This window comes from Pseudophryne corroboree, chromosome 11 (assembly GCF_028390025.1).
Source record: "Pseudophryne corroboree isolate aPseCor3 chromosome 11, aPseCor3.hap2, whole genome shotgun sequence".
Lineage (NCBI taxonomy): Eukaryota > Metazoa > Chordata > Amphibia > Anura > Myobatrachidae > Pseudophryne > Pseudophryne corroboree.
The window spans coordinates 206,959,085-206,979,072 of NC_086454.1; the positions used below are offsets into that span (position 1 = coordinate 206,959,085).

Consider the following 19,988-nt stretch of genomic DNA (forward strand, 5'->3'; position numbering starts at 1 on the left):
ATGGGCTTCTCAAATTCAGGAGGGCCTCTCCGGGGAAATGCCTCTGGTCACCATGGTGACTCTCCTACAGCACATTCAGGACACTGCGTGTGTCCTGTGTGACTCGCTCAAGAAGTTGAGCAATATTAATGGTAGGATTTTTGCCATGGCATTGTCAGCGCTCAGGGCCTTGTGGTTGTGTCAGTGGATTGCGGACGCAGAGTTCAAGTGCTCTGTGAAATCTCTCCCCTTTTCTGGGGAATGGTTCTTAAGGGGTTGAGTTGGATATGTGGATTTCCAAAGTCACTGCAGGGAAATCCACGATTCTCCCCTCTGGGGCCCAGCCGGCTAGGCGTTTCTACCCGGGGCCGTCTGTTCAGTCCTTTTGGTCTAACAGATTGCGATGTGGGGCCAGAGGTGCCTCCAATGCGGCTATAGGTACCAGAGGTAAGACAAGAAGAACTGCGAACACCAGTTTTCGGGAACAGAGCACCTATTCTGCTTCCACAAAGTCCTCAACATGACTGTAACCGGCCACCCACCCCGAGGGGATCTCGATGTGGGAGCTCGACTGCGTCACTTGAGCCGCGCCTGGGAGGTTTCCTGCCAGGACCTGGGTCAAGGACGTCATTTCTCAGAGCTACAAGCTGGAGTCCTACAGTGCTCCTCCCCAATGCTTTTTCAAATCAAGCTTGCCAGCTTTGTAGGATACGCAAGTTACGTTGCAACAGGCCATCCAAAAGTTGGTCCAGTCATAAGTCATTATTCCAGTACCAATACCACAACGAGGAAAGGGTTATTACTCCAAACTGTTTTGGTACCGAAGCTGGACAGTTTGGTAAGACCCATTTTGAATCTAAAGTCCTTGAACCCTTACCTAAAGGTTTTCAAAATGGAATCCTTGAGAGCAGTGATTACGGGCTTGGAAGAACAGGAATTCATGGTTTCCTTGGATATCAAGGACACCTACCTTCATATTCCAATTTGGCCACCTCATCAGGCTTATCTGAGGTTTGCCCTACTGGACGATCACTACCAGTTCAAGGTACTGCCCTTCGGCCTGTCCACAGCTCTGAGGGTATTCACAAAGGTAATGGCGGAGATAATGTACCAGCTCCGGTTCCAGGGGGTTAATGGTGCCCCTTATCTGGACGATCTCTTGATAAAAGCAAGATTCAGGGAGCTTTCATTGCTCCATATAGACAGCACTATACAACTTCTGTCACACCATGGGTGGTTTCTTAATTTACAGAAGTCCCACCTGGAGCCAACTCAGCGTCTCCTGTTCCTGGGTATGTTACTGGATACTGTGGCCCAGAAGGTGTTCCTCCCGGAGGAGAAAGCGAGATCACTTCAGGTGCTCCGACCTGCGCGAATATCCATCCATCTTTGCAGAAGATTTTTGGGGAAGATGGTTGCTTCATACAAGGCGATCCAATATGGGAGGTTCCATGCCAGAACATTTCAATTGGATCTCCTGAGCAAGTGGTCCGGATCACTTCTACAGATGTGGATGATACGGCTGTCACCTCAGGCAAGGATTTCCCTCCCTGTGGTTGCTGCAGTCCTTCAATCTCCTGGAGGGCCTGAGTTTCCGGATCTAGGATTGGATCCTTCTCACGACAGATGCGAGTCTGAGAGGATGGGGAGCGGTCACCCAAGGGGCTCAGTTTTAGGGCAGGTGGTCAGCCCACAAAGCCCTCCTTCCGATCAACATTCTAGAACTTTGGTCAATCTACAATGCTCTCCTTCAGACCTCTCCTCTGCTCAAAGATCACGCAATCCAAGTACAGTAGGACAATCAATCGGCAAGGAGGGACAAAAAGCAGAGCCTGCATGCGAGAGGTGTCAAAGATACTCCTCTGGGCGGAAAGCAATGCAAGAGCAAGGTCAGCAATCTTCATTCCGGGAGTAGACATCTGGGAAGCGGACTTTCTGAGTCGTCACAATCTCCACCCGGGGGAATGGTGTCTACACCATCAGGTGTTTCAGCAGATCAACCGGTGAGGCTGCCCAAAAATAGACGATGGCTTCTCGACTCAACAAGAAGCTCCACTGGTATTGCTCACAAACCAGGGACCCTCAGGCGAGGGCAGTAGATGCACTGATATCGCTTTGGCCTTACCGGCTGTTCTACCTATTTCCTCCGATTCCGTTGCTCCCAAGGGTGCTCAAGCGAATCAGAAATCAAGGCGTCCCAGCAATTCTGATTGCCCAGGATTGGCCTCGGATGGCGTGGTACGTAGATCTTCTGGACATGTTTGTCGAAGACCCTTGGCCTCTGCCACTAAGAAGAGATCTTCAACAAGGGCCGTTCGTCTACCCTGACATACGGCAACTTCGTTTGATGGCATGGAGGTTGAGCTGAACATCCTAGCTCACAAGGGCCTTTCTTAGAAGGTTATTGCTACCTTGGTTCAGGCCCGGAAACCTGTGATGTTAAAACACTAGATCATCGTATCTAGAGAAGATGTGTCTCTTGGTGCGAGAAACGCACGTATCCGCCTGCAGTGTTCCACTTAAGACATTTCTTACATTTCCTGCAGGCTGGTGTGGATAAGTGCTTACGTCTGGATTTCAGCGCTCTCAATTTTCTTTGAGAAGAAATTGGTGGTGTTGCCAGAAGTTCAGACCTTCTTGCAAGGGGTGCTCCACATAATGCATCATTTTGTGCCGCCTACGGATTTTATTGTGGTGTTGGAATTTCTACAGTCCTCCTGGTTTGAACCTCTGATGACAGTAGATGTCAAGTACCACACGTAGAAGATGCTGATGTTACTCCCCCTTGCTTCTGGTAGATGTGTCTCAGAATTGGGGTCCTTATCGTGTAAAAGTCCCTACTTGGTCTTTTACAAGGACAGAGTGGAGCTGAGGACTAGGCAGCAGTTCCTGCCGAAGGTTGTCTCTGCGTTCCACTTGAACCAGCCTATTGTGGTTCCGTTCAGTTCTGGCACTTCGGCTCCTCTGGTGGCATTGGATTCTGTGCGAGCCTTGAAGATCTATGTCAAGCGAATGACTCTGATCAGAAAGACTGATTACTTGTTTGTGCTCTATGATGCTCAGGAAAAGGGATGCCCTGCTTCAAAGCAGTCCATTGCTCGTTGGCCTATGTGTCTGCAGCCTTGCCTGTTCCTAAGTCTCTGAAGGCCCACTCTACAAGATTGGTGTGCTCTTCCTGGGCGGCTGCCCGTGGAGTCTCGGCCTTGCAACTTTGCCGAGCTGCTACCTGGTCGGGGAAGAACACTTTCTCTTACGTCCTAGAGGATGCTGGGGTCCACATTAGTACCATGGGGTATAGACGAGACCCTTGGGAGCCATGGGCACTTTAAGAGTTTAATAGTATGGGCTGGCTCCTCCCTCTATGCCCCTCCTACCAGACTCTGTTTATAAAATGTGCCCGGTGGAGCCGGTCACAGCTATGGGAGCTCCTAGGAGTTATTTTAGTTTTATTATTTTATTAAATAGTTAGGCACAGGGAGGCTGCTGGTAACAGTCTCCCTGCTTCGTGGCACTTAAGGGGGAGTAGGATCCAACCCTCTCCCTATCTCCGCTGACAGGACACTGAGCTCCTGAGGGTGTCGATCGCAAGCCCCTGAGGCGACCGCTCGCTTCAGCACTGCCCTCACCCCCTAACAGAGCCAGAAGAAGTTGGTGGTGAGTAGGACGCTGGCGCCCCGACAAGTGGGGAGCCGGTGAGAATGGCGGTATCAGGGTGGGAGTGCAGTGTTGATGCTGCGCTCCGGAGGGCTCAGAGGTGGTACTGTTTTGCGGTGCTGTGAGGAGCGCCCTGGGCCAGCGCAATACCCTTACACTGGTCACAGAAGCTATCTGGGACACTGTACTACTGCTAGCAACCATTACCTCAGGCCAGTATAATCTCTAGAATTGCGGGAAGATGCGCCATTTTAGGGGCCGGAGCTTCTCCTCAGAGCGGATGCAGCACTCACCAGCGCCATTTTCTCCCTGCAGTTCACACCACAGAGACACTGACGGAGCGCTGACCCTCCACATAACTCCAGCTGTGTCATGTGCGATACCAGTGGGTTACAGAAAGTGTGTGGTGGTGGGGGGGGGGAATCGAGTGTTTAATCGCATTAGTGTACTGTGTAGTCTATTAAGGCTACTCGGTCAGGGCCAGGCTTTTATTCTATAACTGCCTACTGGGGCACTGTGTGTACTGGCTCCTTAACTCCGTCTCTCTCTGAAGGTACTTGGGGGAAACTGAGTGACGTTTTTCCTTTGTGTATGTTATGTATCTCACATTATTATGTCTAGGGACTCTGTATCTTGTGTTACAGAGCATGTATCTTCTCCTACAGAGTATGTATCTTCTCCAGAAGAGTCTATTCCATGTACTCAGGAATGCAATATATTGTCACAGCCTTCTGAATCCAAAATCTGTAGAGGTTTTGTTGTATTCTGCTCCCAGTACTTCCTCAAAATCCCGTTATATGCCCAAACATGCGTGCTCTTGCCCAGATAATGCAAGTCGACACGGATACCGACTCTAATATGGGAAATGGGGATATACTGGTGGGGGGAGGCGGAGGCATCCCTTGCTAAGTGGGTGCAACTCTTGCTAAGGGGGTGCAACTCATGATTGAGGCTTACTTTACAGACACTAAGAAAGCCTCCCTTACCTTCCCTGCGTCTAAGGAATTAAACGCATTATTTGGAAAATCCCGGAGAAAAAATTCCAGATCCCAAAGAGCTTTCTTGTTGCTTTTCCTTTCCCTGAAGAGGATATGATAGTTGATGCTACTATATCTAGATTGTCTAAAAAGGTGGTTTTACCTGTACCCGGGTCTACCGCGTTAAGAGCCGGCAGACCGCAAGATTGAGACTACGCTCAAATCCATATACACTGCTTCAGGTGTGGCGCTAAGGCCCACTATTGTTTGTGCATGGATTTCCAAAGCCATAGTGAAGTGGTCAGGTACATTACTAGAGGATTTAGATACTATGGATAGAAGGGACATTGAAATGTTCTTACGTCACATATAGGATTCTGCGGGTTTCATGGTGGAGGCCATGAAGGACCTTGGTCCTGTGAATGCACGGACATCTTCCATGGCTGTCTCAGCATGCAGGGGACTCTGGCTGCGCCAATGGTCTGCGGATGCGGAATCCAAGAAGAGAGTGGAGAACATACCCTTCACAGGTCAGGCTCTGTTTGCGGAAGCTTTGGATGCGTGGATTTCCACAGCAACTGCGGGTAAGTCGATCTTTCTTCCCTCAGCCACTCCGCCGACGAGGAAATCTTATCCTACGTCTACAATGCAGTCCTTTCGTACCGCAAAGGTTAAAAAGTACAAACCCCCTTTCACTTTCTTCAGAGGTGGTCGGGGAAAATCCAGGAACCCTGCACTAACAGGTTCGCAGGAACAGAAGCCTGGTTCTGTTTACTTAAAATCCTCATCATGACGGTGGACCTCCCAGCCTGGAATTCGAGCAGGTGGGAGCACGTCTAAGAAATTTCAGTCAGGTCTGGGCGTCATCAGGCCTGGACCCCTGGGTAGAAGATATTGGGGCAGATGTATTAACCTGGAGACGGCATAAGGAAGTGATAAACCAGTGATATGTGCAAGGTGATAAAGGCACCAGCCAATCAGATCCTAACTGTTAATTTACATATTAGAGCTGATTGGCTGGTGCCTTTATCACCTTGCACATATCACTGGTTTATCACTTCCTTATGCCGTCTCCAGGTTAATACATCTGCCCCACTGTGTCCTAGGGGTACAGACTGGAGTTTCAAGAACTCCCACCTCACAGATTTTTCAAATCGGGCTTACCAGCTTTTCTGACAGAAAAGGCTATCCTGCGGGAATCCATTCAAAAATTGGTAAAGTCAAATTTAATTGTTCAAGTTCCACCTCATCTGGAAAACAAGGGTTACTACTCAAACCTCTTTGTGGTACCGAAACCGGTCGGTTCAGTCAGACCTATATTGAACCTGAAATCTTTAAACCCCTATTTGAGGAAATACAAGTCCAAGATGGAGTCTCTGAGAGCGGTGATCTCGGGTCTGGAGGAGGGGGAATTTCTGGTATCTCTGGATATCAAGGATGTGTACCTCCACATTCCGATTTGCACTGTTGGACTGTCCCTATCAGTTCCAGGCACTGCCATTTGGCCTATCCACGGCACAGAGGGTTTTCACCAAGGAAATGGCAGAGATGATACTAATCCTGCGCAAGCAGGGAGTGAACATAATTCCATATCTGGACGATCTGCTGATAAAAGCATCTTCCAAGGAGAAGTTGTTGCAGAACATTGCTATCACAACTCGACTACTCAGGAATCATGGATGGATCCTGAATCTTCCAAAGTCGCATTTGGAGCCGACATAGAGAGAGTCTTTCCTAGGGATGATCCTCGACGCGGAAGTGCAGAGGGTGTTTCTACCGGTGATACAATCAATGGTCCGAGACGTCTTAAAGCCAGCCCGGGTATTGGTTCATCAGTGCATTCGCCTCCTGGGGAAGATGATTGCCTCCTACGAGGCTCTACAGTACGGAAGATTTCATGTACGGTCCTTCCAACTGTATCTCCTAGACAAGTTTTCGGGATCTCACCTACGCATGCACTAGAGGATACGTCTGTCGCCCAAAGCTAGGATTTCAGTCCTTTGGTGGCTACAAATGCCTTACCTTCTCGAGGGCTGCAGATTCGGGATTCAGAACTGGATCCTTCTAACCATGGATGCAAGTCTCAGAGGTTGGGGTGTGGTCACCCAAGGGGAAAACTTCCAAGGAAAGTGGTCAAGTCTGGAATCCATCCTTCCGATTAAACATTTTGGAACTAAGAGCCGTGTACAACGGACTTCGACAGGCAGTACATCATCTACAAGATCAGGCCATTCAGGTGCAGTTGGACAATGTAACGACGGTGGCCTACATAAACCGACAAGGCGGAACGAAAAGCAGATCCGCAATGTGAGAGGTGACAAAATTTCTCCTCTGGGCAGAAAGGCACGCGCTGGTGCTGTCAGCGATTTTTCATTCCGGGTGTGGACAACTGGAAAGCGGACTTCCTCAGCAGACACGATCTCCATCCGGGAGAGTGGGTCCTCCACCCCAAGGTCTTTGCAGAGGTGACAAGTCTTTTGGGGCATACCTCAAATCGATGTGATGGCCTCCCGCCTCACCCTGAAGCTTCGCAGGTACTTTTCCAGGTCGAGAAACCCACAGGCAGTGGCAGTGGATGCACTGATGAATCTGTGGTTCTTCCAGTCGTTGTATGTGTTCCCTCCACTTCCACTCATCCCAAGGATTCTCAAACTTAAAAAAGAACAAGAGTTTAGGCGATACTCATTGCTCCGGACTGTCCAAGAAGAGCTTGGTACGTGGATCTTCTGCAATTACTGCTGGAAGACCCGAGGCCTCTTCCTCTTCGAGAGGACCTTCTGCAACAGGGGCCGTTTGCTTATCAAGACTTATCACGTCTACGTTTGACGGCATGGATGTTGAATGCCAGATCTTTCCGAACAAGGTTACTCCTACCCTGATCCAGGCTAGGAAAAGGAGTAATGTCTAAACCTTGCCATCGCATTTGGAAGAAGTATGTGTCTTGGTGTGAATCCATGAAGTTTCCTATGGTGGAGTTTCAACTTGGGCGGTTTCTCCTCTTCCTGCAAGCATGTGTGGATGTGGGCCTACGTTTGGGCTCCATAAAAGTCCAGATTTCGGCCTTGTCCATTTTCTTCCAGAAACAGTTGGCTTCCCTCCCTGAGGTTTAAGACTTTTGTGAAAAGGGTCCTTCACATCCAGCCTCCCTTTGTGCCTCCTACGGCACCTTAAGATCTTGACGTGGTGTTGCAGTTCCTGCAATTGGGTTGGTTCGAGCCTTTACAGGAGGTTGAGGTCAAGTATCTCACTTTAAAGGCATGCACACTGTTGACATTAGCATCTGCTAGACGTTTGTCTGAATTGGGGGCTTTGTCCTGCAAAAGTCCCTACTTAATTTTCCATGAAGATAGAGCTGAGCTCAGGAGACGGGGGGGCGCCCTGGGCTGCAATTAGAGTACCTTACATTGGCAAACAGCACATAATATAGTCTAAAAAACTATATATGTGCAAAAATCCCCTGCCATAATATAAATATAAGAGCGGGAGAAGTCCGCCGAGAAGGGGGCAGGGCTATCTCCCTCAGCACACTGGCGCCATTTCCTCTTCACAGCTCCGCTGGAAGACAGCTCCCCAGGCTCTCCCCTGCAGTTTCCAGGCTCAAAGGGTAAAAAAGAGAGGGGGGGGCACTAAATTTAGACGCAAACTGTATATGTAAAGCAGCTATAGGGAAAATCACTTGTGTTAGTGTAAATCCCTGATTATATAGCGCTGTGGTGTGTGCTGGCATACTCTCTCTCTCTGTCTCCCCAAAGGACTTGCTGGGGTCCTGTCCTCAAGTCAGAGCATTCCCTGTGTGTGTGCGGTGTGTCGGTACGGCTGTGTCGACATGTTTGATGAGGAGGCTTATGTGGAGGCGGAGCAGGTGCCGATAAGTGTGATGTCACCCCCTGCGGGGCCGACACCAGAATGGGTGGATATGTGGAAGGTTTTACACGACAGTGTCAACTCCTTGCATAAAAGGTTCGATGACATAACAGCTGTGGGACAGCCGGCTTCTCAGCCAGTGCCTGCCCAGGCGTCTCAAAGGCCATCAGGGGCTCAAAAACGCCCGCTACCTCAGATGGCAGACACAGATGTCGACACGGAGTCTGACTCCAGTGTCGACGAGGACTAGACTAATGTACATTCCACTAGGGCCATCCGTTGCATGATTACGGCAATGAAAAATGTGTTGCACATTTCTGACAATAACCCAGGTACCACTAAAAGGGTATTATGTTTGGGGAGAAAAAGCAACCAGTGGTTTCCCCCCCCCCGTCAGATGAGTTGAATGAAGTGTGTGAAGAAGCGTGTGCTTCCCCCGATAAGAAACTAGTGGTTTCTAAAAAGTTACTGATGGCGTACCCTTTCCCGCCAGAGGACAGGTTACGTTGGGAGACATCCCCGAGGGTGGATAAGGCGCTCACACGCTTGTCAAAAAAGGTGGCACTGCCGTCTCAGGATACGGCCGCCTTAAAGGAGCCTGCGGATAGAAAGCAGGAGGCTATCCTGAAGTCTGTTTATACACACTCAGGTACTATACTGAGACCTGCAATTGCTTCAGCTTGGATGTGTAGTGCTGCAGCAGCTTGGTCCGATACCCTGTCAGAAAATATTGATACCCTCGACAGGGATATGATTTTGCTAACCATAGAGCATTTTGACTACCACACCATACAGTATGTGTGAAATGGCACCTGAAATGCAAAACATTCAATTCCTAAATACCAGGGCCAATTGCCCTACCAGTTTGGAGGAGAGAAGGGAAAGGGGAGACATGATAGAAACTTTCAAATATATAAAGGGTCTTAACAAAGTTCAGGAGGGAAACATTCTTCAAAGGAAAAGAAGTATTAGAACTCGAGGGCATACATTGAGACTGGAGGAGGGGAGGTTCAGGGGAAATTTAAGGAAAAATTACTTCACAGAAAGGGTAGTGGATAAGTGGAATAGCCTCCCATCAGAGGTGGTAGAGGCTAAGACTGTAGGGCAATTTAAACATGCTTGGGACAGGCATATGAATATCCTTACAAAGAATCAAGATTAAAAAAGGGTTGAGATTGCCTAAAGGATAAAATAAAAAAGGGGCAGACTAGATGGGCCAAGTGGTTCTTATCTGCCGTCAAATTCTATGTTTCTATGTTTCTATATTAAAGACGTCGTCTTATATATGAGAGATGCACAGAGGGATATTTGCCGGCTGGCATCTAGAATTAATGCAATGTCCATTTCTGCCAGGAGAGTATTATGGACTCGGCAGTGGACAGGTGATGCGGATTCTAAAAGGCACATGGAGGTTTTGCCTTACAAGGGTGAAGAATTGTTTGGGGATGGTCTCTCGGACCTCGTTTCCACAGCAACAGCTGGGAAGTCGACATTTTTACCTCAGGTTCCCTCACAGCCTAAGAAAGCACCGTATTATCAGGTACAGTCCTTTCGGCCCCAGAAAGGCAAGCGGGTCAAAGGCGCTTCCTTTCTGCCCAGAGGCAAGGGAAGAGGGAAAAAGCTGCACCAGACAGCCAGTTCCCAGGATCAAAAATCTTCCCCCGCTTCATCTAAGTCCATCGCATGACGCTGGGGCTCCACAGGCGGAGCCAGGTGCGGTGGGGGCGCGTCTCCGGAACTTCAGCGACCAGTGGGTTCGCTCACAGGTGGATCCCTGGGTTCTGCAAGTAGTATCACAGGGATACAAGCTGGAGTTCGAGGCGACTCTCCCTTTGCCGTTACCTCAAATCAGCCTTGCCTGCTGCTCTCAGAGAAAGGGAGGTAGTACTGGCGGCAATACACAAGCTGTATCTTCAGCAGGTGATAATCAAGGTACCCCTCCTTCAACAGGTACGGGGTTACTATTCCACAATGTTTGTGGTACCGAAACCGGATGGTTCGGTGAGACCCATTCTAAATTTGAAATCCTTGAACATTTATATAAAAAAGTTCAAGTTCAAGATGGAATCGCTCAGGGCGGTTATTGCAAGCCTGGAAGAGGGGGATTTTATGGTGTCATTGGACATCAAGGATGCTTACCTGCTGCTCCTCCGAAAGAAGGGAGTCATAATTATCCCGTACTTGGACGATCTCCTTATAAAGGCGAGGTCCAAAGAGCAGTTGCTAGTCAGCGTAGCACTATCTCGGGAAGTGCTACATCAGCACGGCTGGATTGTGAATATCCCAAAGTCACAGCTGATTCCTGCGACACGTCTGCTGTTCTTGGGCATGATTCTGGGCACAGAACAGAAGAAAGTCTTTCTCCCGGAGGAGAAGGCCCAGGAATTATCATCTCTGGTTAGGGACCCCCTGAAACCAAAGCAGGTGTCGGTGCATCACTGCACGCGAGTCCAGGGAAAGATGGTAGCTTCTTACGAAGCAATTCCCTTCGGCAGGTTCCATGCAAGGATCTTTCAGTGGGATCTGTTAGACAAGTGGTCTGGATCGCATCTCCAGATGCATCGGTTGATCACCCTGTCCCCGAGGGCCAGGGTGTCTCTGCTGTGGTGGCTGCAAAGTGCTCATCTGCTAGAAGGCCGCAGATTCAGCATACAGGACTGGGTCCTGGTGACCACGGATGCAAGCCTCCGAGGTTGGAGGGCAGTCACCCAGGGAAGAAACTTCCAAGGACAATGGTCGAGTCAGGAAACTTCCCTACACATAAATATTCTGGAACTGAGGGCCATTTACAACACCCTGAGTCAAGCAGAACCCCTGCTTCAAAACCAGCCAGTTCTGATTCAGTCAGACAACATCACGGCAGTCGCCCATGTAAATCGACAGGGTGGCACAAGAAGCAGGATGGCAATGGCAGAAGCCACAAGGATTCTTCGATGGGCGGCGAATCACGTGCTAGCACTGTCAGCAGTGTTCATTCCGGGAGTGGACAACTGGGAAGCAGACTTCCTCAGCAGACACGACCTCCACCTGGGAGAGTGGGGACTTCATCCAGAAGTCTTCAAGCTGATTGTAAATCGCTGGGAATGGCCACAGGTGGACATGATGGCGTCCCGCCTCAACAAAAAGCTAAAAAGATATTGCGCCAGGTCAAGGGACCCTCAGGCGATAGCTGTGGACGCTCTAGTGACACCGTGGGTGTACCAGTCGGTGTATGTGTGCCCTCCTCTTCCTCTCATACCCAAGGTACTGAGGATAATAAGAAAAAGGGGAGTAAGAACTATACTCATTGTTCCGGATTGGCCAATAAGAACTTGGTACCCAGAACTTCAGGAAATGATCTCAGAGGACCCATGGCCTCTGCCGCTCAGACAGGACCTGCTACAGCAGGGGCCCTGTCTGTTCCAAGACTTACCGTGGCTGCGTTTGACGGCATGGCGGTTGAACGCCGGATCCTAAAGGAAAAGGGCATTCCAGATGAAGTAATTCCTACGCTGATAAAAGCTAGGAAGGATGTGACAGCAAAACATTATCACCGCATATGGCGAAAATATGTTGCTTGGTGTGAGGCCAGGAATGCCCCAACGGAGGAATTTCAGCTGGGTCGATTTCTGCACTTCCTACAGTCAGGAGTGACTATGGGCCTAAAATTGGGTTCCATAAAAGTGCAGATTTCGGCCCTGTCTATTTTCTTTCAAAAAGAACTGGTTTCACTGCCTGAAGTTCAGACGTTTGTTAAGGGAGTGCTGCATATTCAGCCCCCTTTTGTGCCTCCAGTGGCACCTTGGGATCTCAATGTTGTGTTGGATTTCCTAAAATCACATTGGTTTGAGCCACTTAAAACCGTGGAGCTAAAATATCTCACGTGGAAAGTGGTCATGCTCTTGGCCTTGGCTTCGGCCTGGCGTGTGTCAGAATTGGCGGCTTTGTCGTGTAAAAGCCCATATCTGATTTTCCATATGGACAGGGCAGATTTGAGGACTAAGTCCCCAGTTTCTCCCAAAGGTGGTATCAGCTTTTCATTTGAACCAACCTATTGTGGTGCCTGCGGCTACTCGTGACTTGGAGGATTCCAAGTTGCTGGACGTAGTCCGGGCCCTAAAAATCTATGTTTCCAGGACAGCTGGAGTCAGAAAAACTGACTCGCTATTTATCCTGCATGCACCCAACAAGCTGGGTGCTCCTGCTTCAAAGCAGACTATTGCTCGCTGGATCTGTAGCACGATTCAACTTGCACATTCTGCGGCTGGACTGCCGCATCCTAAATCAGTAAAAGCCCATTCCACGAGGAAAGTGGGCTCTTCTTGGGCGGCTGCCCGAGGGGTCTCGGCTTTACAACTTTGCCGAGCTGCTTCTTGGTCGGGTTCAAACACATTTGCAAAATTCTACAAGTTTGATACCCTGGCTGAGGAGGACCTGGAGTTTGCTCATTCGGTGCTGCAGAGTCATCCGCACTCTCCCGCCCGTTTGGGAGCTTTGGTATAATCCCCATGGTCCTTACGGAGTACCCAGCATCCACTAGGACGTCAGAGAAAATAAGAATTTACTCACCGGTAATTCTATTTCTCGTAGTCCGTAGTGGATGCTGGGAGCCCGTCCCAAGTGCGTACTCTCTGGAATACGTGTATATAGTTATTGCTTAACTAAAGGGTTTTGTTATGAGCCATCTGTTAATGAGGCTCATTTGTTGTTCATACTGTTAACTGGGTATACTTATCACAAGTTGTACGGTGTAATTGGTGTGGCTGGTATGACTCTTACCGTGGATTCCAAATCCTTTCCTAGTAATGTCAGCTCTTCCGGGCACAGTTTCCCTAACTGAGGTCTGGAGGAGGGGCATAGAGGGAGGAGCCAGTGCACACCAGATAGTACCTAATCTTTCTGTTAGAAAGCCCAGTCTCCTGCGGAGCCCGTCTATTCCTCATGGTCCTTACGGAGTACCCAGCATCCACTACGGACTACGAGAAATAGAATTACCGGTGAGTAAATTCTTATTTTTTGTTAACTTATACAAGTTTGATACCCAGTTTGGGGAGGCGGTACTGCAGCAGTCTATGCATGTGCCCGCCCATTCTGGAAACTTTGGGATGTCCCAATCGTACTAAGTATCCCCAATATCCCTTATGGATGGTAGAGATTTAAATTACCTGCCGGTAAATCTTTTTCTCATAGTCCTTAAGGGATATTGGGCGCCCGCATCAGTGCATTGACTTTTCTGCAGGTTTTCTTTTATATGGTTACCTGTTCAGCTGTTGCTTTTTGTTTGTTAGTTGTGTGCTGGTGTATTAATCTCACCACTCTTATGTTCCTTCACTCATATATGTCCTTTTTCCTTTGGGCACTGTTTTACCTTTAACTACCTGTTGTAGGGGTCATAGAGGGGAGGAGCCAGCTCAGTAAAGAAATTTAAAGTACACAGGCTTTTTTGGACCCCGTCTATACCCCATCGTACTAAGTCTCCACAATATCCCTGCTGGACTACGAGAAAAGGATTTACCGGTAGGTAATTAAAATGCTGTTTTCTCATACGTCCTAGAGGATGCTGGGGTCACCATTAGAACCATGGGGTATAGACTGGATCCGCAGGAGACATGGGCACTTTAAGACTTTGAAAGGGTGTGAACTGGCTCCTCCCTCTATGCCCCTCCTCCCGACTCCAGTTTTAGATTTGTGCCCAGTGAGACTGGATGCACTACAGGGGAACTTTACTGAGTTTCTCTGAAAAGACTTGTTAGATTTCTCTAACGTCCTAAGTGGATGCTGGGGACTCCGTAAGGACCATGGGGAATAGACGGGCTTCGCAGGAGACTGGGCACTTTAAGAAAGATTTAGTACTACATCTGGTATGCACTGGCTCCTCCCTCTATGCCCCTCCTCCAGACCTCAGTTAGAATCTGTGCCCGGCCAGAGCTGGGTGCACACTAGGGGCTATCCTGAGCCTCCTAGATAAGAAAGTATTTGTGTAAGGTTTTTTATTTTCAGTGAGCTCTGCTGGAAACAGACTCACTGCTACGAGGGACTGAGGGGAGAGAAGCAAACCTGCCTGCTTGCAGCCGGGTTGCGCTTCTAGGCTACTGGACACCATTAGCTCCAGAGGGTTCGAACACAGGCGGTCCAGAAGCACTGAAGTCCAGGAGAAGCAAGAAGACTTCGAAATCGGCGGCACAAAGACTTCTGTCTTCACTAAGGTAGCGCACAGCACCGCAGCTGTGCGCCATTGCTCCCCAGTACACTTACACACTCCAGTCACTGTAGGGTGCAGGGCGCTGGGGGGGTGGGGCGCCCTGGGCAGCAATAATGTACCTTTTGGCAAAAAGACCCATATATACAGTCCTAGACTGTATATAGGGATACCCACGCCATTTTTCACACAGATTTAAGCGGGACAGAAGCCCGCCGCTGAGGGGGTGGGGCCTTCTTCCTCAGCACACCAGCGCCATTTTTACTTCACAGTTCCGCAAGCTCCCTGGGCTCTCCCCTGCAGTATCCAGGTACTCCAAGGGCAAAAATAGAGGGGGGGCACATAAATTTAGGCGCAAAACGGTATAATTCAGCAGCTACAGGGTAAACACATATTGTAGTGTAAATCCCTGGGTTATATAGCGCTGTGGTGTGTGCTGGCATACTCCTTCTCTGTCTCCCCAAAAGCCTTAGTGGGGTCCTGTCCTCAGTCAGAGCATTCCCAGTGTGTGTGCGGTGTGTCGGTACGTCAGTGTCGACATGTTGGATGAGGAAGGGTATGTGGAGGCGGTGCAGATGGATGTGGTGTCGACACAGAGTTGGATGGATATGTGGAATGTGGTAAATGATAATGTAAACTCCTTACACAAGAGGTTGGACAAAGCTGAAGCCTTGGGACAGTCAGGGTCTCACCCAGTGCCTGATCCCACAGGGCAGGGGCCGTCAGGGTCTCACAAGCGTCCACTGTCTCAGTTAGTTGACACGGATGTCGACACGGAGTCTGACTCCAGTGTCGACGACGATGAGGCTAAATTGCAGCCTAAATTTACTAAAGCCATCCGATACATGATTATAGAAATGAAAGATGTGTTGCACATTGCTGAGGAAATCCCTGTCCCCGACAAGAAGATTCATATGTTTGGGGAGAAAAAACAAGAGGTTAGTGTGCCCCCTTCACATGAGTTAAACGAATTATGTGAAAAAGCCTGGGAATCCCCTGAAAAGAAGGTCATAATTCCCAGGAGGCTGCTTATGGCGTATCCTTTCACGCCAACGGATAGGTTATGCTGGGAAGCCCCTCCCAGGGTTGACAAGGCGTTGACACGCTTATCCAAGAAGGTGGCCCTACCGTCTCCGTATACGACCGCCCTCAAGGATCCTGCAGATAGAAAGCAGGAATCAATCCTGAAAGCTGTGTATACACATTCGGGTACTATCCTGAGGCCTGCCATTGCGTCGGCATGGATGTGCAGCGCAGTAGCAGCCTGGACAGATTCTCTGTCTGAGGAGTTCGACACCATGGACAGAGATAATATCTTACTGACCCTGGGGCATATCAAAGACGCGGTCCTGTATATGCGGGATGCTCAGAGGGACATTTGTTCTCTCAGCTCTAAGGTAAATGCAATGTCCATCTCTGCCAGAAGGGTCCTATGGACTAGGCAGTGGACAGGGGATGCTGATTCGAAAAGACATTTGGAAGTTTTACCATATAAGGGTGAGGAATTATTTGGGGACGGTCTTTCAGACCTGATTGCCACGGCGACCGATGGGAAGTCCAAATTCTTGCCGTATGTTTCCTCACAGCCTAAGAAAGCACCGTATTATCAAATGCAGTCCTTTCGTCCCCCAAAGACCAAAAAGGTCAGAGGTGCATCTTTCCTTGCCAGAGGGTAAGGGAAGAGGAAAAAAGCTGCATCAAGCAGCCAGTTCCCAGGAGCAGAAGTCCTCCCCGGCCTCCTCTAAATCTGCCGCATGACGCTGGGGCTCCACAGGCAGAGCCAGGAGCGGTGGGGGCGCGTCTCAAGAATTTCAGCCACCAGTGGGTGTGTTCACGGTTGGATCCTTGGGCGATACAAATTGTGTCTCAGGGATACAAGCTGGAATTCGAAGAGACGCCCCCTCAACGTTTCCTAAAATCTGCCTAGCCGGCTTCCCCCATGGAGAGGGAAGTAGTGCTGGCGGCAATTCACAAACTATATCTCCAGCAGGTGGTGGTGAAGGTTCCCCTACTTCAGCAGGGAAGGGGTTACTACTCCACCATGTTTGTGGTACCGAAACCAGATGGTTCGGTCAGACCCATTTTGAATTTAAAGTCCCTGAACATTTATCTAAAGAAATTCAAATTCAAAATGGAATCGCTCAGAGCGGTAATTGCAAGCCTGGAGGAGGGGGATTTCATGGTGTCCTTGGACATCAAGGATGCTTATTTGCATATCCCAATTTTTCCTCCTCATCAGGAGTACCTCAGGTTTGTGGTACAGGACTGTCATTACCAATTCCAGACGTTGCCGTTTGGCCTGTCCACGGCACCGAGAATGTTTACCAAGGTGATGGCGTAGATGATGATACTCCTTCGGAAGCAAGGAGTTACAATTATCCCATACTTGGAGGATCTCCTCATAAAGGCGAGGTCCAGAGAGCAGTTGCTGATCAACGTGGCACACTCTCAGGAAGTGTTGAGACAGCACGGCTGGATCCTGAATATTCCAAAGTCGCAGCTGATTCCTACGACACGTCTGCCCTTCCTGGGCATGATTCTGGACACGGACCAGAAGAAGGTGTTTCTCCCGGAGGAGAAGGCTAAAACCAAAACAGGTATCGGTGCATCATTGCACGCGAATCCTGGGAAAGATAATCTCCCTGTTCTCCAAGGACCAGGGTGTCTCTGCTGTGGTGGCTGCAGAGTGCTCACCTACTAGAGGGTCGCAGGTTCGGCATACAGGACTGGGTCCTGGTGACCACGGATGTAAGCCTCCGAGGGTGGGTGGCAGTCACTCAGGGAAAAAACTTCCAAGGACTGTGGTCAAGTCAAGAGACTTGTCTGCACATCAATATCCTGGAACTAAGGGCAATATACAATGCCCTGACTCAAGCGGAGCCGCTGCTCCGAGAAAAACCAGTGCTGATCCAGTCAGACAACATCACTGCGATCGCTCATGTAAACCGCCAGGGCGGCACAAGAAACAGGGTGGCAATGGCGGAAGCCACCAGGATTCTTCGTTGGGCGGAGAATCACGTGCAAGCACTATCAGCAGTGTTCATTCCGGGAGTGGACAACTGGGAAGCAGATTTGCTCAGCAGGCACGACCTACACCTGGGAGAGTGGGAACTTCATCCAGAAGTCTTCTCGCAGATTGTAAATCGATGGGAACTGCCACAGGTGGACATGATGGCGTCCCGTCTCAACAAAAAGCTAAAAAGATATTGCGCCAGGTCAAGGGACCCTCAGGCGATAGCTGTGGACGCTCTGGTAACACCATGGGTGTTCCAGTCAGTCTACGTGTTTCCTCCTCTAACTCTCATACCCAAGGTGTTGAGGATCATAAGGAAAAGAGGAGTAAGAACAATACTCATTGTTCCGGATTGGCCAAGAAGAACTTGGTACCCAGAACTGCAAGAGTTGCTCTCAGAGGACCCGTGGCCTCTGCCGCTCAGACAGGACCTGTTGCGACAGGGTCCCTGTCTGTTCCAAGACTTGCTGCGTTTGACGGCATGGCGGTTGAACGCCATATCCTAGCAGAAAAGGGAATCCGGAGGAAGTTATTCCTACGCTAATAAAGGCTAGGAAGGATGTGACCGCAAAGCATTATCACCGGATATGGCGAAAATATATTGCTTGGTGTGAGGCCAGGAAGGCCCCTACAGAGGAATTCCAGCTTGGGAGATTCCTACATTTTCTGCAGGCAGGTGTGACTATGGGCCTTAAACTGGGATCCATAAAGGTCCAGATTTCGGCCCTATCCTTTTTCTTTCAGAAAGAACTTGCTTCACTGCCTGAGGTTCAGACATTTGTTAAAGGAGTGCTGCATATTCAGCCCCCTTTTGTGGCACCATGGGATCTCAATGTAGTTTTGGATTTTCTGAAATCCCACTGGTTTGAGCCACTTAAGACAGTGGAGCTCAAGTATCTCACTTGGAAAGTGGTCATGCTTTTGACCTTGGCTTCGGCCAGGCGGGTGTCAGAATTGGCGGCTTTGTCCTATAAAAGCCCCTACCTGATTTTCCATGAAGATAGAGCAGAATTGCGTACCCGCCCGCAGTTTCTGCCGAAGGTGGTGTCCTCTTTTCACCTGTACCAACCTATTGTGGTACCTGCGGCTACTCGTGACCTGGAGGACTCCAAGTAACTCGATGTAGTCCGGACTTTGAAGATGTATGTGTCTAGAACAGCTGGGGTCAGAAAAACTGAGGCGCTGTAAATTCTGTATGCACCCAACAAACTGGGTGCACCTGCTTCAAAGCAAACTATTGCTCGCTGGATCTGTAACACGATTCAGCAGGCTCATTCTGCGGCAGGATTGCCGCATCCAAGATCAGTAAAGGCCCATTCCACGAGGAAGGTGGGCTCTTCTTGGGCGGCTGCCCGAGGGGTCTCGGCATTGCAACTTTGCAGAGCAGCTACTTGGTCGGGTTCAAACACTTTTGCTAAGTTCTACAAGTTTGATACCCTGGCTAAGGAGGACCTTCAGTTTGCCCATTCGGTGCTGCAGAGTCATCCGCACTCTCCCGCCCGTTCTAGAGCTTTGGTATATCCCCATGGTTCTAATGGTGACCCCAGCATCCTCTAGGACGTATGAGAAAATAGAATTTTAATACCTACCGGTAAATCCTTTTCTCTTAGTCCATAGAGGATGCTGGGCGCCCGTCCCAGTGCGTACTGTATCTGTAGTTATTAGTTGTGGTTACACACGTTACATTTATTGTCAGCATGTTGCTGTTATTGGTCATGCTGTTGGCTTGTGTTCTGTTAAATGCCACGTTGTGCGGCATGCTTGAGGTGTGAGCTGGTATGAATCTCACCTTAGTTTAACAATAAATCCTTTCCACGAAATGTCCGTCTCCCTGAGCATGGTTCCTATAACTGGAGTCTGGAGGAGGGGCATAGAGGGAGGAGCCAGTTCACACCCTTTCAAAGTCTTAAAGTGCCCATGTCTCTTGCGGATCCCGTCTATACCCTATGGTTCTATTGGTGACCCCAGCATCCTCTACGGACTAAGAGAAAAGGATTTACCGGTAGGTGTTAAAATCCTATTTTTTCTTTGTTTATGGAGTCACACTGCAATTCTGTCACCTTAGAATACAATGTCAAGACATGCTGATAACTGCACCGGCCCTGATGGTACTGATGGTGAAAATGGAGGAGATGGAGAAGTAGTACACAAAAAAGGGAAGCGTGGACGTAAGAGAAAGATGCGCTCTAAAAAAGAAGGATCAACAGATAGTGGTAAGAAAACCAATGCACATCAAATGATTTTTCTTTGGGGGTTGTTTATTTTTTTTTTTTATGTAACTGTAATGGTAATTGACTTACCTGCATGAGAAGTTTGAATTCAC

At 49.3% G+C, this 19,988-nt stretch overlaps 1 protein-coding gene across 2 annotated transcripts in view; it reads left to right on the plus strand.

The window, feature by feature from the left end:
- Positions 1–19,988, plus strand: part of CTCF (CCCTC-binding factor) — a 336,867-nt gene that overhangs the window by 273,879 nt on the left and 43,000 nt on the right. For both annotated transcript variants that reach the window (XM_063945251.1, XM_063945250.1), the window contains exon 9: positions 19,731–19,878. In XM_063945251.1, coding sequence (XP_063801321.1) covers positions 19,731–19,878 — 148 coding nt within the window. The remainder of the gene's footprint in view (positions 1–19,730; positions 19,879–19,988) is intronic.